General features: G+C 41.5%; 1 protein-coding gene and 1 long non-coding RNA gene across 3 annotated transcripts; one reads left to right on the top strand and one right to left on the bottom strand.

Moving 5' to 3' along the window:
- Window positions 1–4850: 4850 nt before the first annotated feature.
- Window positions 4851–7896, top strand: LOC309535060. Its single transcript, XR_014220999.1, has 3 exons — window positions 4851–6025; window positions 6485–7391; window positions 7753–7896. It is a non-coding gene; the product is annotated as an uncharacterized lncRNA (long non-coding RNA).
- A 220-nt stretch (window positions 7897–8116) lies between these two features.
- LTO1 (LTO1 maturation factor of ABCE1) lies at window positions 8117–15743 on the bottom strand. 2 transcript variants are annotated; one of them, XM_082227378.1, is made up of 5 exons: window positions 15584–15743; window positions 12789–12894; window positions 12398–12468; window positions 10130–10247; window positions 8117–9516 (listed from the first exon to the last, which is right to left on the bottom strand). In XM_082227378.1, exons 1-5 carry the CDS (start codon window positions 15640–15642, stop codon window positions 9448–9450), a joined length of 423 nt encoding a protein of 140 aa, XP_082083504.1. In that variant the 5' UTR covers window positions 15643–15743; the 3' UTR covers window positions 8117–9447. The 2 variants fall into 2 exon arrangements, with proteins under 2 accessions (XP_082083504.1, XP_082083505.1); XM_082227379.1 differs by having other exon boundaries at window positions 12809–12894.
- Between the last annotated feature and the right edge of the window lie 897 nt (window positions 15744–16640).

The raw sequence follows: 16640 nt of genomic DNA, 5'->3' as shown, positions 1-16640 counted from the left end.
AACCCTAATCCGTTCCCACAGTCCAGTAAACGTGAGCTGGACAAACACTGGACAATAGCAGTAAAGCTTGCTGTTGGAACAATAGCACCAACTAAAAAAATTAAAGGGCTGCTGACTCACAGTTCCTACATTCAAGAAAGATTCCATGCAATATTGATTAGTCCCCAGATTCAGAGGGGGCCGAAAGATTTAAAACTTTCATTATACCTTCAGATTATTTGAAGAAAGCACTCACTCATGCTCCAACGAAAAGCAACAACATATGCAATCGATCTCCATTTTGTACCAATGCTAGATAAGGAGGCTGTCTAGGCATCACACAATCTTTTCCTCAACCAGGGCCCTAAAAATAGGCAGACCCATTGGAAAATATAATTGTTGTGTCTGCTATGAAATCATTGAGCCCCAGTATGAAACACTTCTAAATTCTATTCAGCAAGACAAAAGATAGATGCTGCTCCCAAAATGTATTCAAGCAGGATTTATAGTTAAGAAGCATGATGGGACATTATTTGGGGAAAGGAAAATGAACGCTTCGGGGGAAACCAGGTACAATTAAAAACAATAAGAAATGGTTGTTGTAACATTTCTGCTTTTAGCACAGTCTATCTAAAATTGGTATTCCCAAAATTGAAAAGGCTGAGGGCTACTTTGTACTTGATAGCTTCCTCTGAAGTGCAGAGTAGGCTTTTTCTACCTTACAAATACCAAGTAGAGAGCTGACATGTGCAACACTGTTTGTTGTACTCACCGTCACCTTATAATTTTTAGTTTATAGGAATTCTCTAAACAGGAAGTTGACATTTCTCAAGAGTTCTCCCGCTTCATTTCAGAGGCAGTTGAGTATACAAAGGATAAGTTTGTTTTCATTGGCAGGTGACATTGCCATTCATAAGAAAACTGTGTGAAGATGTTTTCATACAACCAAGCTATCGCTAGAGAACCATAATCATTTTATGAGACGTGTGGTTTTGTAAATGATGGTCATGGCCATACGAATTCTCTCATCCAGCTCTTTCAGAAACATCCCCAAATGTCAGGATTTGACACACAAACATAGCACCTGTAACGTTTTCAAACTGAGAAAGTTACTGTTAATTTGCTGACAATTTCTAGCTGATTATGTCATACCATACAATTGTACAGCATAAAAGCATGTTAAGTACACATAGAGGGTTACCTAGCTGATAATTTCTTCCTCTCACTTCAACTATCTATAGGACCATACCAAGACATTTTGTTGCCTGAAGTGAAGGACAATATGGCACCTCACAAGTTTATTTAATTTTATCGGAACACCGGTGATAGAATAGCACCCTCCACCACAGGACAACTGGTTAACTTAGTGACACACACAGCTTGGCCCTTCAACGCCTCAGGACCATTCATTATCCCCCAATATCTGCTGCCTGAGGTGGCCCTGGGCTCTGCATTATAGGAAGAACTACAAATAGGTAGAAGATGCTTTGAGGACACTGAGAAGATTTAGGGATGAAAGCAATAGTAGTACTGGTAATAAGCATATTACAAGTGGCAGGCACACTTGGTATATGGCACACTAGCAATCCTTGTAACAGCTTTGGGACAATATTTTTGTGAGGGTACGGTGGTGTTGGGAGCTGAAACTGCACACTACATTTAAAGCAGCACCATACCATTTGAAGCAGTCAGGGCTTCCCACCCCCCAAATGCTGGGATCTGCTGAGAATTGCTAGGAGACCGCCCCCCATAGAACTGCTTTTCCCAGAGTACAGTGGTACCTCGGTTTACTGATGCTTCAAGTTACAGATGCTTCAGCTTACAGACTCTACTAACCCAGAAATAGTACCTCGGGTTAAGAACTTTGCTTCATGTTGAGAACAGAAATTGCACAGTGGTTGCGCGGCGGCAGCAGGAAGCGCCATTAGCTAAAGTGGTGCCTCAGGTTAAGAAGTTTCAGGTTAAGAACAGACCTCCAGAACGAATTAAGTTGTAACCCAAGGTACCACTGTATGTTAACAGGGAACTGTAGCTTTGTGAGGGGAATAATAAAAGGTAAAGGACCCCTGACAGTTAAATCCAGTCGCGAACGATTGCGGCACTCATCTCGCTTTACTGGCCAAGGAAGCTGACGTTTGTCTGCAGACAGTTTTTTTGGGTCATGTGGCCAGCATGACTAAGCCGCTTCTGGCAAACCAGAGCAGCGCATGGAAACGCTGTTTACCTTCCTGCCGGAGCGGTACCTATTTATCTACTTGCACTTTGACGTGCTTTCGAACTGCTAGGTTGGCAGGAGCAGAGACCGAGCAACGGGAGCTCAACCTGTCGCGGGGATTTGAACCACCGACCTTCCGATCGGCAATCCCTAGGCTCAGTGGTTTAGACCACAGCACCACCCTAACAACTTTCAGCCCCCTTAACAAACTGCTGTTCCCAGAATTCTTCGAGGGGCAGCCCACAACTGTTCTAAGTGGCATATTGCAGATGAAATTTTCAAACTCATATACCTTATTTCTGGCCTCTAAACTGTTCCCTCATTTCTCATAAATTGTTTATCTTGTATTCACCATATTCTTCTGGTCATTCTGAATATTTTTATTTGCTGCTGTTTAAAAATAATCATGAAATAAAAACTGCAGCAATCGTATTACTCCCCTGCTGTTTGCTTCCCGCCTGGACTACTATGTGAAAAATTAATATTCAAGCCCAGAAACCAGATATTAAGAACGTCTGCAAGATTGGCTCTCTGCTCCTACTGGTATTCAAATGATGCCCAGAGATCTCTTACGCTTATCTGATTTACCCCCACAGCCCTTTGAACTACAAGGAATGTACCCTCACAGTTTAAACTCCGGAATTCAGGAGGCAGGAATTGGCCTCAGAGAACAAATGCTCTTGGGGCAGGAATTCACTGAACTCAGCCTCCAGATCTACTGGATTCTTTAAACTATGAGGGAGAATGTTCCATTCATTTTACCTCATTTTACCTGGCAATTTACCTCAGAATAAGATCCACTAAACATAGGACAGGTAGGTAACCTAATGCCAGGAGGCTGGATGGGGCCCAATCACCTTCTCAAACTAGCCTGCAGACAGTCCATGAATCATTGTGTTTTTACATGTGTAGAATGTGTCCTTTTATTTAAAATGCACCTCTGGGTTATTTATGGGGTCTGCCTGATGTTTTTACATGAGTAGAATGTGTGCTTTTATTTAAAATGCATCTCTGGGTTATTTGTGGGGCATAGGAATTTGTTCATATTACCGTATTTTTCAAAATATAGTCCGGCCTCCCACATGGTCTGAGGGATGGTGGACTGACCCATGGCTGAAAAAGGCTGCTGACCCCTGACATAGGAGGACTCACTTCTCAGTAAACATACATAGGACTATGCTGTTAGTGAACAAGTGAGCAGAATATTGCCACCCCTCATACGTCCATATGCAAAAGGTCCAGAGCCACGGTTCCCAACGTGGGGCACACGCCCCACAGGAGGGCAATTTTTAAGGGGGGCAATTTGAGAATGAGTTGTAAACAGCTAATGGCCTTTTAGGCTTCCTCCACATGAATAGTTTTTGAAAAATAAGAATTATATGTCGGGGGGGGATCAGGATTTTAGAGATGCTGAGGTGGGGCATGGCCAAAAAAAGGCTGGGAACCACTGGTCTAGAGGTTTATGTTAAAAGGGGACACAATGTTCTGCCCTAGACTCATCGTCAGGAATGGTGGGCTAGAAGGCTTTTAAATGAAATAAATAGCTCACCCTTAGGTACCACTGAAATCAATATGTGTAACTAACACTCACCCAAAAATTGTGATTTTATTCATTTTGGGGTGAGGTGTTGTTTTTTGCAGCTACCATGGATGGTTATTTCTATAGATGTCGGCTGTGTGTTTTTAATGTTATAAACACTCTTGAGGGCAGGATTGAGCTACTTTGGCAGGATATAAGTGATTAAAAAAATATTAAAATTAATTAATGGTCCGTTTTAAGGAATGTGAGCAATGAAGCTGCACTTGGGCAAAATTGCTATAAGGTCCTATTATATTTGCACTTATGAAAGCTATTGAAGTTATTTAACTCGTAATACCGAAAATTACCCCCCCCCTTTACAGGCTGCAATCATATATACATATACCTGGGGGAAAGCTCCATTGACCTCAGTGGTTTATGGTAAATACATGGGGGTGGGAAACCTCAAGCCTAGGGGCTGAACGCAATCCTCCCAGACAGTGTCCCCTTCCAAGGTCCTTGAACTGTAACATTATCTTGCTTGCAAGGATGGTGAGTGGCGTGTGTCCAGCCACAGATGTATCCAGCAGCCATAATCCCCAGAAGGCTGCCCATGAAGGAATGCAGCCCTTGGGCTGAAAATGCCCCCCCCCCTCTCCTAGGGTCACCCTTTACATATTAATGCATTTATTTACTAACATTTTTGTGATCTTTGGTTTGACTACTTTGCCAACTGTATAGACCTACATCCCTGCAAGGAAAGTTCACATGGCATTCTAACTAATAGTCAAAAGGACCATCAAGCCAAGTGGCATTAACGACGTTTAAAGTCTTCTAAACCTCAAGCTATTCTGCTCTAACCATTTTTTAAATAATCAAATTAACTAATTGGCAGAATGGGTTGCAGACAAGGAAACATAAAAGGCAGCATGCTACTTAGGATCAAAGCACAAGGGTCATTTTTGTCTGTGTCAAACATGAGTGTAATATCTTGTACAAGGGAGACATTTTCTTATATATTTTAATGGTCCAGGTTGTGTTACTCCTAAGTGTAGAGTCTTTGATATAATTAAATCTTCACCTTAAAAGCTGCCGCCTAGAAAGAGACATTCCACACTTGGCATGGTGTATATTTAATTTGGTAGTACTGAGAACAATAGGCGTAGACATAAAAGAGTTTATGGATCTTAGGTTTCAAAAACCTTGCAAACCGAGATTAATCTAATCTCCTTTGTGTAAACCAGATCCCATATAAAGGAATCAACACCTTTCCTAAGCTAGTCTGTAATATTAGGGGGCAGGTGGATTTGTTGCTAATTTACAACCATTCCTCCAAAGATACACACTATACAGCTGGACAATAAGGAGGTCACCAAAGATTTTTACATACATAGTCATCGGCTCTTAACAAAAATTAATCTAATGTAAAAGTCTCAGTGGCTAACTTCCGAAGCAGAGGAACTCAACAAATGTCTCTAGACAGAAATCCATACGCAAATTAACTCTTAATGGATAAATTGCACACGAATCATTTTGGAAATAACTTTAAAGTTACAAATAAACTGTGATCCTCGGATGAAGGGCAGTATATAAATTTAATAAATTTAAATCAATAAACATGTCTCTTACGAGTGTCAATTTGTACCTTTATATTTCCAAAATTGGTGTGTGCATTTATCGCTCCTACAACATAAATCAGACCATCAGATTTAATAAACTGATGATCTTCTTCTGGTATAGTGGTCCTGATTAGGTGGGGGAACTGCCAGAGGATCCCTTCTAAGCCCTCTCATGGTGCTCCAACCTATAGTCCCTTCTCACCTGTTGAAGCAATACAGATTTCTGTCAAGGAGGCAGAGAAGTCTCTGCAGTTGGCCATTTCTAGAAAAACAAAGAGACAGCTGCCATATATAATGCAAGGTTTTTTAGCCAAGCGTACAATATTTTATAAAACTGAAAATTAAGTCTCTGGGCAACAAATGGCCGGTCTCTGTTACTGCACATACATGCTTGGATTCAGAAATGTGCAACTGGAAAGTCACTCAGACAAAGGAACTTGTGTGTCTCTTCCTCCCCACATCAGTCCGTTGCACCAGCCAAAAATATTCTCATGTGGGGTTGGAGCATCTCCAGAGTGGCAAAGGTGAGGCATAGGAGGTTGCAGTTCCACTGGTGCACATCTAGCTAGGTTGGGAAAAGGCAACATGTTGTTTGTGGGCTCTAAAGCCCATCAACTCTGAACACTGGCTAGATCCATGCCCTTGACTGCAAATCTGCAATATTATTTCAAGCTCCTCAGCCATTATAATTAGGTAAATGTGTTGGAAGAATGGCAGATGAAGCTGATTGACTGTATGGGATTGGCAGAAATGACTGGCAGAATCCGTGACCAGGGAGAAGAGTCGGCAGAAGAAGACTGGAAAAAATTTAAGGACTATTTACAAAAATATTGCAAAATTAAGGAATGTTGAATGATGTTGGATTGGAATTAAGTGGTTTCAAGCTGTAACTATGATAAAATGGTTTTCTTTTTCTTTAAGTAAGAATTTGAAGTTATAATAATTTAAGATGTTGAGATAAGGATTTGCTGTATGAACAACTTAATCTGGGGATACAAGAAGGGGAGGTATGAGGAGGTCGGGGAAATAAGCTATAAGAAAATAGGCTGTGAAAATTATGTGTTTTTTCATATTTTTACGTTTGTTTTTTCTTTTTTGTTTGTATAAAACTGGAAACTTTAATAAATATCTTATAAATATATATATAATTAGGTAAATGTAAACACATGAACAAATGCTCTAACTCCATTCCCCCATTGCCATTTTCATTGCTTTCCTACTCAGAGCTGGCAAGCCTCTGTAGCGGGGAACCTTTTGTACCGGTGGAGGATTCCCATGTGGTTTAGAACCCTAGAAAAACCAGGATTTTAAAACAGGTAGTGATGGGGGAGCCTCTATGAATTGGGAAATTAAAAGACTGGTGATGGGAGTGGGAGAAAGCAAACATGCTACCAGCCTATGACCTGGTTGCATTAGTCTATTGTAACTTTTGAAGAAGGCTTATGTATACTGTTTTTCTCAATTTTACTTAATGGGGCATATAGCTAAATTACTTCTGGTCCCCTTGCTAGAGACTCCTCCCCCTTCATTACGCCCTCACATTAGTTTATTTTAGCTAATTTGTGTCCCCTCACAAAAATCTGACTAAATTAAGTGGGTTAATAAATTCTCATGAATCTATACTTTAGATAGTGAACTGGACTGCCACAAGAGAGAATATGAAGAAAAAGGTTTTAATACAAAGAAAAGGATATTCCAAAATGACATCTAACACCAGACAGTGGACACAATACAAAACAGGCTGTGGATGTGACCATCTCATGCAGTACATTTGAGTTCCACGATCAGCATTACAAACAATATTAAGAGGTGTAGTTATGAACAAAACGTGAGTAAATGGTTACAACTGAACAATCCACCATGGACATGAATGAAGATTATCCTGCATCAGAACAAATGTCAGGGAAAAGAATATTTGCTTGTTTGCAATGGAAAAAATCCTGAAATCTCATTGAAATGAAAAGGCAACGCTGTAAATCACTGTACTGCATGATACAATGAAGCTGTAAAAACATGGAAAGCTGTGTAACATAAAAATGGGTCTTCGGGGGGGGGGCTGGTTTCAGTACAGTGGTGCCCCGCAAGACGAATGCCTCGCAAGACGGAAAACCCGCTAGACGAAAGGGTTTTCCGTTTTTGAGCTGCTTCGCAAGACGATTTTCCCTATGGGCTTGCTTTGCAAGACGAAAACGTCTTGCGAGTGTTCCGATTTCCCCCTGCTCCCCCCTTTTTCTAAGCCGCTAATCCGCTAAGCCGCTAATAGCCTTTTAGCCGCTAATCCGCTAAGCCTTTAATAGCCGCTAAACCGCTAATAGCCGCTAAACCGCTAATAGCGCTAATCCGCTAAGCGGGTTGCTTCGCAAGATGAAAAAACCGCTAGACGAAGAGACTCGCGGAATGGATTAATTTCGTCTTGCGAGGCACCACTGTATTTTATTTCCCCAAAGCAGTTTAAGCATACAACGTTCCATTCATTTTGGAGGTTAGGTTTTGAGGATTACATGTCTACATATGAAAAAAGGATCTCTTGAAAAATTATCAACCGCCTTTGGAATTTCCAGTGAAACAGTTTTACATCTTTACATCCAGTGAAAGCAGTTTTACATCTTTATTTCCTAGATGATATATTTACTTTCCCCACTAGGTGGCCAAACTAGCAGCTTGCTTACGGAGATCTATTTGGTAGCTTAAACAGAAAGGATACCTTTCTCCTTGCATGGATGCAGCACATGTACATAGAGCAAAATAAATAGGGGAAAACCAGAGCTATGGGTCAGCTTCTCCTTTGCCCTGTCCCCAGCAAACATGCATGGGTTTTGTTGCTGTTGCTGTTGTTTTGGGGGGAATCACACCTAAACTGAGTTATTACATAATCATGTTCACAGGCACCAGGAATATCACCCCCTCCATTTAAAAAGTGAATATTCCAAGTGCAGAGATGCTGAGATTAAAAATGGGTAGGGCAGAAAGAGTCAACACTGTCAGTGGGAATCTCAAAAACTGCAAGGAAACACTGGCTTTTGCAAGCAAACCATCCAACTTCCTTTAGCTGAGCATGTATGCTGGTCTCATGTTGTCAAGTAATGTGGCAACAAAGAATAGAGTGAAGAAATAGATTTTCCTAGCCAGAGCTGAGAGTTAAACTGGTACTAACTTTACTGCAACCAGTTAAGGGCACAGGTAGGAGGAAAAGGGGTACGGTGGGCCAATTTGTTCCCTTCCCAAATGGATCCTTTAAAAAGCTTAAAGAACTGCAGCCAGGGCAGGTGTGTGTGTGTGTGTGTGTGTGTGTGTGCTGCTGGCCCACAAAGGCACTTTCTGCAAAGGCTCCCACTTCTATTTCCTTATTTTGATGAGAGTCTAATTGTATTTTCTAGAAAATGCATTAAAGCCAGGCTAAGTCATTTCCACATCTCAGTACTGAAGATATTTCTTATCTCAGTGTGTGAGATATTTCAAAGGAAAAGTGGTGTTTTGGAATGAAACATTCTTTGAGGGCCAGCAGGTCAGATATCTATTAAAAAGTATGCTTTCATCTGTGAACTGTATCACTATAGTAATATCAGCTGAGACTGCACAGCATGTGGGGGGACACACACAACTACATATACGGATAACATCTGTTTTACAGATTAGGTTGCTGCATTTCTTGCACTAATATAGTGCGATATATCTTTACACACATTGCCAGCAGAATGTCAGGTTTACAAATGAAATTTTGAAAGTGTTTACAAGACCCAGATCAAAGTATCTGAAGTCATTTCAAAGTTACCTACTCAATGCAAATGACACCACTATATTAACAAGCCACTGTGTTGTAGTCCAATTTCCAATATTAATTTCCCAAACCAGTACTATAGCTACTACAAATCACCATGGAGTTTACTCCACATACTGTCTGCTTTAAGCAGGACTCTGCAAACTGAACTGGCACTGCAATTCAATCCAATCCAATCAACATATAGACTTATTTATTGGTTCTATTCCTGTGAAGAGTTAAGACTTCTTATCAGTGAGTAAAAAACACATACTTTCCAGCCTCATTTTCTCTACTCAAGATTTCACCACTTCTTTATTAGCCTGATGGGAGTTTGTTTCTCCATTTGTGGTCCTTTTCAGAATGTAAGCGCAGATCCTTCAGCACCAAGTCTAACACTAGAAGGAATATGCAGCAATGAACGAACCTAAAATGAAAAACAGAAATTGTAAGCAATGGTTTTCATAGTTATACTGTGCATTATCCTCAAGTGATATAGAATGTCAGTCACACTCAGAACAGATCCATTAAAACCAATGAACCTAAGCTTACTTAGTATGATTTAGTTGGATATTACCCGTTAGTTAAGTTACATTGGGCGACATCTTACTCAGTGCTTTTCCCCCCTAGAAAAATAGGTGCCGGTATTCACCATGTTGTTACAGTAAGGGCCACAATTTTTAACATCAACAAAAGATGTGCCGGTACTGCGTGCCCCTTGAGTGCCCCCTGACAAAAAGCATTAATCTTACTGTGTCCATACGCCTCAGGAATGGCTTTTTGCAGTGGGACTTTCCCATCTTTCCCCCTGAGCTACAGCACCCTGCACACCTCCAAAATCTGTTCCATATTCTCCAAAGCAGATTTTGGGAGACATGGGAAGGTATGGAGGGGGGTGGGAAACAGGGGGGCGGGTCTGCTCATGCAACACTGGATATCAGCTATGATGATTACATTATTATTCCATGGAAATAGCATACAATTTGAATACAGCTGAAATGAATACTCCTTTTATTCCAACACTAAAATCAGTTTCTAACCTGTTTAAACCGTCCTCTGATTTTCTCCAGGTCTTCCTGAAGTTTTTCATAGGCTGGATCCTCACAAGGAAATGTCCGAATCATCTCTATTAATGAGTCTAGAGCTTTTATCTTTTTACTGAAAAAATAAGACCATTTTATTTTACAAAGAGTATTTAATAATTTGATGTATTGAAATACAGACTTTGGTCACACAATTCCTTCAAATGTATTTTTGCTACTGTTGTTCATTTCAGCATCATACCACCAAGATGGACAACTCACAAAAATCAAAGCTACGTTCACAAATATCTACCACTGAGATGTGGGACCCACTTTGACAATGGCCGTGGCATCAATAATACCTGTAAAGGCAAATCACGCAAGTCAGACTGTGATACTCAGACCAGCATTGCCTCTTTCTAAGGAATTGCAACAGAATTTATTTTTGCCCCCCTTCTTAGATCAGCATGAGATGCAGCCATGCTACCCTAGAATTATATGTAGTAATCCATTTGAAAACCTGTTCTTCTGAAATAACTTCAAAACATATATAGATAGTAGCACACTTTGGACATTCAAATTGAATGTGTGAAGAGAGTACCTTTTCTCACCTCCAGTGAAATGCTTTGCAAATATGTCTGCATTTCCATTTTGTCTTTTTTGCACAGGATCTTGGCTGAAGTCAGAAAAAGCCTTCCTGCTTTGTGCTCACAACATGGTGCCCATGAGCGCCCAAGCATACATGGCAGCCTTCCCTAGCATTCATAGGGTCTCCTCTCCACTGAAAATAGGTTTGAAGTAAGCATTCTACTGTAGCCAACAGAATAGGTAAGAGAGCTCATTTTCTCCAGTTTGCATATGGGCCCCCCAAGAGAAGCTTAATCAACCAACTGATTCCTTAAATCAAATGGCAACCCTAAATTATTTCCTGTTCCATAGATGGGAAGATTCAGTAACTAAAAAAAATGCTTGAACAAATGGAATTTGAACAAAGATGTTCCACACCTGTATCTTCTACCTGTATGCGGAACAACACCAGCTCAGAAATTTTTTTTCATATACCTCTTAAAGAATTCATGTAAACACAGGTTTTCAGCATGCTTAGTGAGGGCAATTCAGCAACAAATGCAGCAGAACAAATGACACGGGTTAGGGCCACAGGTTACATCATGTATGCCGTGCATTAGACAAAAAATACTACATTTCAGTTGTTTTTCAGAGTACTAACTAGCAATGCAATCAAAACTTTTAAATAAACATCCCTATTTAGCAATCTGGCACTTGCTGGGTCAGAGAGGCATCCATTTGCCAGGCAGCGAGCCCAGAAATGCTTGTCTATATATATAAAAAACCCTGATATCCTACACATGACCTCATCTCTTAATGTCTAGCAGTGGATTCCTGCCAGTTAACAGTCACCTCTGTATCTGAAGGAGGAATGGAAACTGCATCCACATGATATTTAGTGGTGGTCATTGCCAAAACACTTAAAAATACAGAGGTAATCCAGCCAGACCAGCATGAAAGCATGCTATAAAGAGGTGGTAGAGAGAGGAGAGACACATGGTTTAACGTACATCCCTTTGTTTCAGAAGGTAAAAACATCTGTACTGCCCAGTGAAAGTCAACCGAATACCATGCTTGAGCATTGCTAAATTTGGAAAGCCAGAATGTTTTCTGAATCCTGATATAGATGTAATGTTGCTGAACACAAATAAAATGGTACAATGTACGATACTGTGCTAAGAGTTATTGGTATGATATAGGTGTCACATAATACTCGCTCCACATTTGTTAAAACCCAATCACTTAGTGTGGCAGCATCTACACTTTGGAACTGTATTATTTTTGGCGCTAGCTAAAAAATGTTCTTGTTTACTCAAGCCTACCCAGTTGCTTAGAAAAGCTGATGTGAATTTTAAACCGTTTTAGTATTTTAACTTCTTGTATGTTTTAATATATTGTAATTTCCCCCTCACTTTATGGTTCTATCTTTTTGTAAAATGTTTTGAGGGTGTGTTTTTTTACACAACCAAGCAGTGTATAAATTTCATGAAATAAAATTAATAGATATTTGATGCTTAAATCCTGGTCACTCTTAGTGACCAGCGCTGCTACCTCCCCAGTTATTTTATTGTTGGTGTTATGGTCTTATGGTGTTACGTTCCCTCTCCTCCTTCTACTGTGATATTATCTGCTCTCTCACTCTCTCTCTTTCTCTTTTTAATCTGAAGGAAACAAAGAGAACCAATGCATGATACACTGGCTTTATTTTTTTAAACCTACCTGTTTTTCTCATCAGAGCCTTTATGAAGCAATTTCTGCCATGTCATTGCAAAACCAAGATATGATCCAATCTACAAATTTGGAAAGAGATAATTTAATTTTCCTTGTTATGCCAATTATGTCTTTTTCATTTAAGAAAATCTCAGATATGTATTTAACGGGACTTACTTCCATGTAAATATACTTAAGAATGAAGCCTAAACGAACCTGTTTGAATCTAGGATTGTTACTACAATATGAATTTTGCATGGAACTTGGATATGTCCAATAACAGAACAGCAGAAACAGTGATGCTCGCTTTATAGATGAATATACATTAAGGCTCCAAGAAACATAGATTGTCATGTTGCTTCTTTTGATCAAAATGCTCATTTTATTTTTTAACACATACTTCTAAACCAATCTTTGCACCTTGTTGTATGCCATATTGCCTTCCTTCAAGGAGTCCAGCACATGTTCCTTCAGCATATCCTTCCTGATAGCCTTCACCATGAAATCTGAAATGAAAGATTTGGAAAGAGCTGTTAGGCTGAAGCAGCGAAAGAGTGCTTGCACCTTGGAGGCTAACAGCCCAATCCTATGCATGTTAACTTCAAAAGGAGTCCCACTGAGTGTTAACCAGCTTGAATGGGATTAACTATGTGCAGCTGATTTCTTCAAGTATGACCAAACTTTGCTACATCATCTTAGTGCTACATACTTTTTATTGGGTGGCATACAAATAAGGCAAATAAGAAAATAAAGTTATACAGTTAAGTAAAGCCATCTAGCTATATGGGCCCCCCCCCCAAAGTAATAACTCTTTGTCTTTGTCCATGGAGTTTTCTTGGCAGGGATACTGGAGTGGCTTGCCAGCTCCTACTCCAGGTGGATGACGTTTGGTCAAAACTCTCCACTATGACCTGTCCATCTTGGGTGGCCCTGCACGGCATAGCTCATAGCTTCTCTGAGTTATTCAAGCCCCTTCGCCATGGCAAGGCTCACTGGAAGGACAGATCCTGAAGCTGAGGCTCCAATACTTTGGCCACCTCATCAGAAGAGAAGACTCCCTGGAAAAGACCCTGATGTTGGGAAAGATGGAGGGCACAAGGAGAAGGGGACGTAAGAGGACGAGATGTTTGGACAGTGTTCTCGAAGCTACGAACATGAGTTTGACCAAGCTGCGGGAGGCAGTGGAAGACAGGAGTGCCTGGCATGCTCTGGTCCATGGGTTCATGAAGAGTCGGACACGAATAAACAACAAGATTTCATATTTTGTTGAATTCATAAAACCTAAGGACAGGACAGAACTTCTGGGAAAAGAGCTTCAAGGGGATCCAGCAGCAAGCCATACTTTTAGAAAGTCATCTTAAGCTTCTTTGAGGCAGTTCCCCCAGCAAGCAAATTATATTACAACTGAATTCCCTTAGTTTAAGTCAAGTATTTATTTTAGGTGGTGTTGAGTATATGGTAATGCAGAGGCACTGTACTAATTTCCCACACTTTGAAAGTACTTGTCCATGGGCAGAGAGGTGGTCAAAGTTATACAACGCTATGTTCTAAACATAGATGGAAGCTGTTAGATGCTCTTTAGGTGACAGGGTTGCACTTTTAGCCCAAACTGATTCAGGTCACACAAAAAGTGTTCAAGCTGCCAAGGTTATAAATGGTTTAATAGATTTAAATTTTCTAAGTTGTAAGGCAGATAAACTGGTATGGCAGATATGAGCCTGTGAGTACTGGAAGACTAGCCTTCCAGATCTTTTCCCATCTGGCCTGACAGAGCAGGGCCCTGACTCTGCAAAAAGCTGCAAAAGCTGAGGCTGCGGAACAGACTCTTGGGCTGGAGTATTATTTAGGGGCAGGGTCTTTGTTGTTGCTGCTGTTATTTGTTTGGGGAGTATCTCTACTTTTAGATCTTATGATTTATGTGGAAATTGTTTCAATCTGGTTGTGTACTTTTTAATATGTTTTATATGTATCATTTACTTACTTTTGCTATGTTTGCATTCACATAATTGGTTTCATTCACAATTGAGCATTGTTTTAACTATAGAATGGCAGCATATAAATAAAGTGATGAAAATGAGCCAGAATATATGCATTACAATTTTATTGATATATGGTCATACAGTGAAACTTGACTGACTAGCCTAGTGCTCTTAACGCTAGTGAATATGAACATACTTTGTAAAAGCTACTATTCTCATTAGGGTTCTAGGGGAAGCAAATACAACATTAAAGTGAAAAGAAACAATACAATCACACAGAACAGCCCTTCTAAGGCAGGTCACATTTACTCTTATTTTACAAACTAGAGAATGGAGGAAAAGTAAAAACTGGCCAGGCCTACCCATGAGCTTGGAGCGCGCGCGCTCTCTCTCTCTCTCTCTCTCTCTGTGTGTGTGTGTGTGTGTGTGTGTGAGAGAGAGAGAGAGAGAGAGAGAGAGAGAGAGAGAACCACCACCACCCCATCATTCTCTGTGCAATCTCATATTTTTAACAGTGACACAACAGGCAGAAATCTAGCAGGCTAAACTTTCCTCTGGTATTGCATCTCTGGGAGGATGAGAAACTGCATTTCTAACACACAGGTGTTAAAATGACAGCAGCCACGGGGGGCATAATATAAGTTTATGACATTCTAAACTCTCTCATATAACACTAGACCTCTTGGGCAGCCAACGAAGCTGAATGTTGGATGTTTCAGGAGGGGCAAAAGAAAGCACCTCTTCAATCAAACCACGGAACTCGCTCCCAGGAGCCAGCGAGGGCCCCCAACGCGGACGGCTTCCAAAGAGGACTAGACAAATGGATGGGAGGAGAGAGGGCTGCCGATGGACGCAGCTGCGAGGCATCAATGCTCCCGAAGACCAGTTGCTGGAAAGCACTGCAGGGGAGCTTGGATGCTGCTTGGCCGCTGTGAGAAGAGGATGCTGGGCGAGATGGACCGAAGGCCTCATCCAGAAGGGCTCTTCTTATGGGGCCGAGTTTGAGCCCAGATCTCCCAAGGCGAAGGCAGTTCCCCTGAGAGAAGCAACAGCCTCAGGGTTCCTCCCCGAGGGGCCTATGAAGCCAGGCTCAGAGCCACAAGCCTCGTCAACGAGTCCAACGGGGCCCAGGGACGCCGCGCCTCTCTGCCCGATGCGGGCAGAGCTCCCCACAAAGGACGCCCAAGGCAGACCCGGGAACACCATCCGGCCCTACCTCGTCTCCGCCATGACAATGGTATCGAAGGCGTCCGGCCCGCCCGCGTCAGCTTCCATGGCATACGACGGCTCCTGCCTCACCGGCTCCCAACCACCGACTGGTTCTCTCACCGTGCGGCGACGTAAGGGAGCAACGGACGGCAAGCCGGCGGGGCCAAACACGATCGCCCTCGTCGCGCATGCTCCAAAGGACTCGGGCTTTCCCTCGTGACGTCACAGCCCGACTGGCTGCAGCGCCGCTCTCACGGTGGTAGTTTTGGGCCGTTTTCCTCAAGCGCCGCGTTTCTTTGCTCCTCCCCAGGTCAGCCGCTAGAGGGCGCCGGTATTCTTCGCGAAAACGCCTCGTCTCTTTAGAGAAGCTGAATCTGAGCGCGCCGCCTTTGACTGCTGTTTATCACGAGGATAAGGGCTTCCCCTTTCGCTGTGACGCGTCGGGCGTTTTCACACGTGACGCGCAAGGAAGGATGCAAACTTTCTGCTTTCCGGATTTCTTTTTCTCTGATATATAATATGAGATATTCCAATTTAATTATCGTACTGCTTGAGTTTATTGAGAACTATCCGACACATTTTTATTTTTAGAAACTGCATATGTTGCATTTGGTTTAATTTCGTTTTGCACAAAATCCCCTTTCTAAACAAAACAACAACCGCAAGCCCCCTCCATCTCTTCTCATCTGTGGTTGGTTAAAGACTTGTGCTACCAATATTCATGCATGTATTTGCTCTTTCAAAAATGGCACAAAATGCGAAAACAAATTGTGGCATTTTGAACTGCATTGGCGTCTTTTACTGTGTTCTACTACGCTGGCAGGGTTGCTGTGGTTAAAGTATGTATAATAGTTTGGAAGTATATGAGAGTGATGGATTAGAAATATTCTATAGTGAAATGTATGAGTTCCTTTTCTTTTCTTGGCTGGTTAAAAATTGACAAAAGATTTTGGACAATTTTTGAGCAGTTTTTCAAGTACCGAGTGACCCAGACATGGTCATTCAAGTGCAGCGCTGAGACATCCATCTAATCTTCCCTGCTGAAACAACAGAGCAATTCCATC

The sequence above is a fragment of the Podarcis vaucheri genome, assembly GCF_965113315.1.
Source record: "Podarcis vaucheri genome assembly, chromosome: 1".
In the NCBI taxonomy this organism is placed as follows: domain Eukaryota; kingdom Metazoa; phylum Chordata; class Lepidosauria; order Squamata; family Lacertidae; genus Podarcis; species Podarcis vaucheri.
Note: the sequence above shows the minus strand (reverse complement) of the source record. Positions and strands in the feature narration are given on the sequence as shown.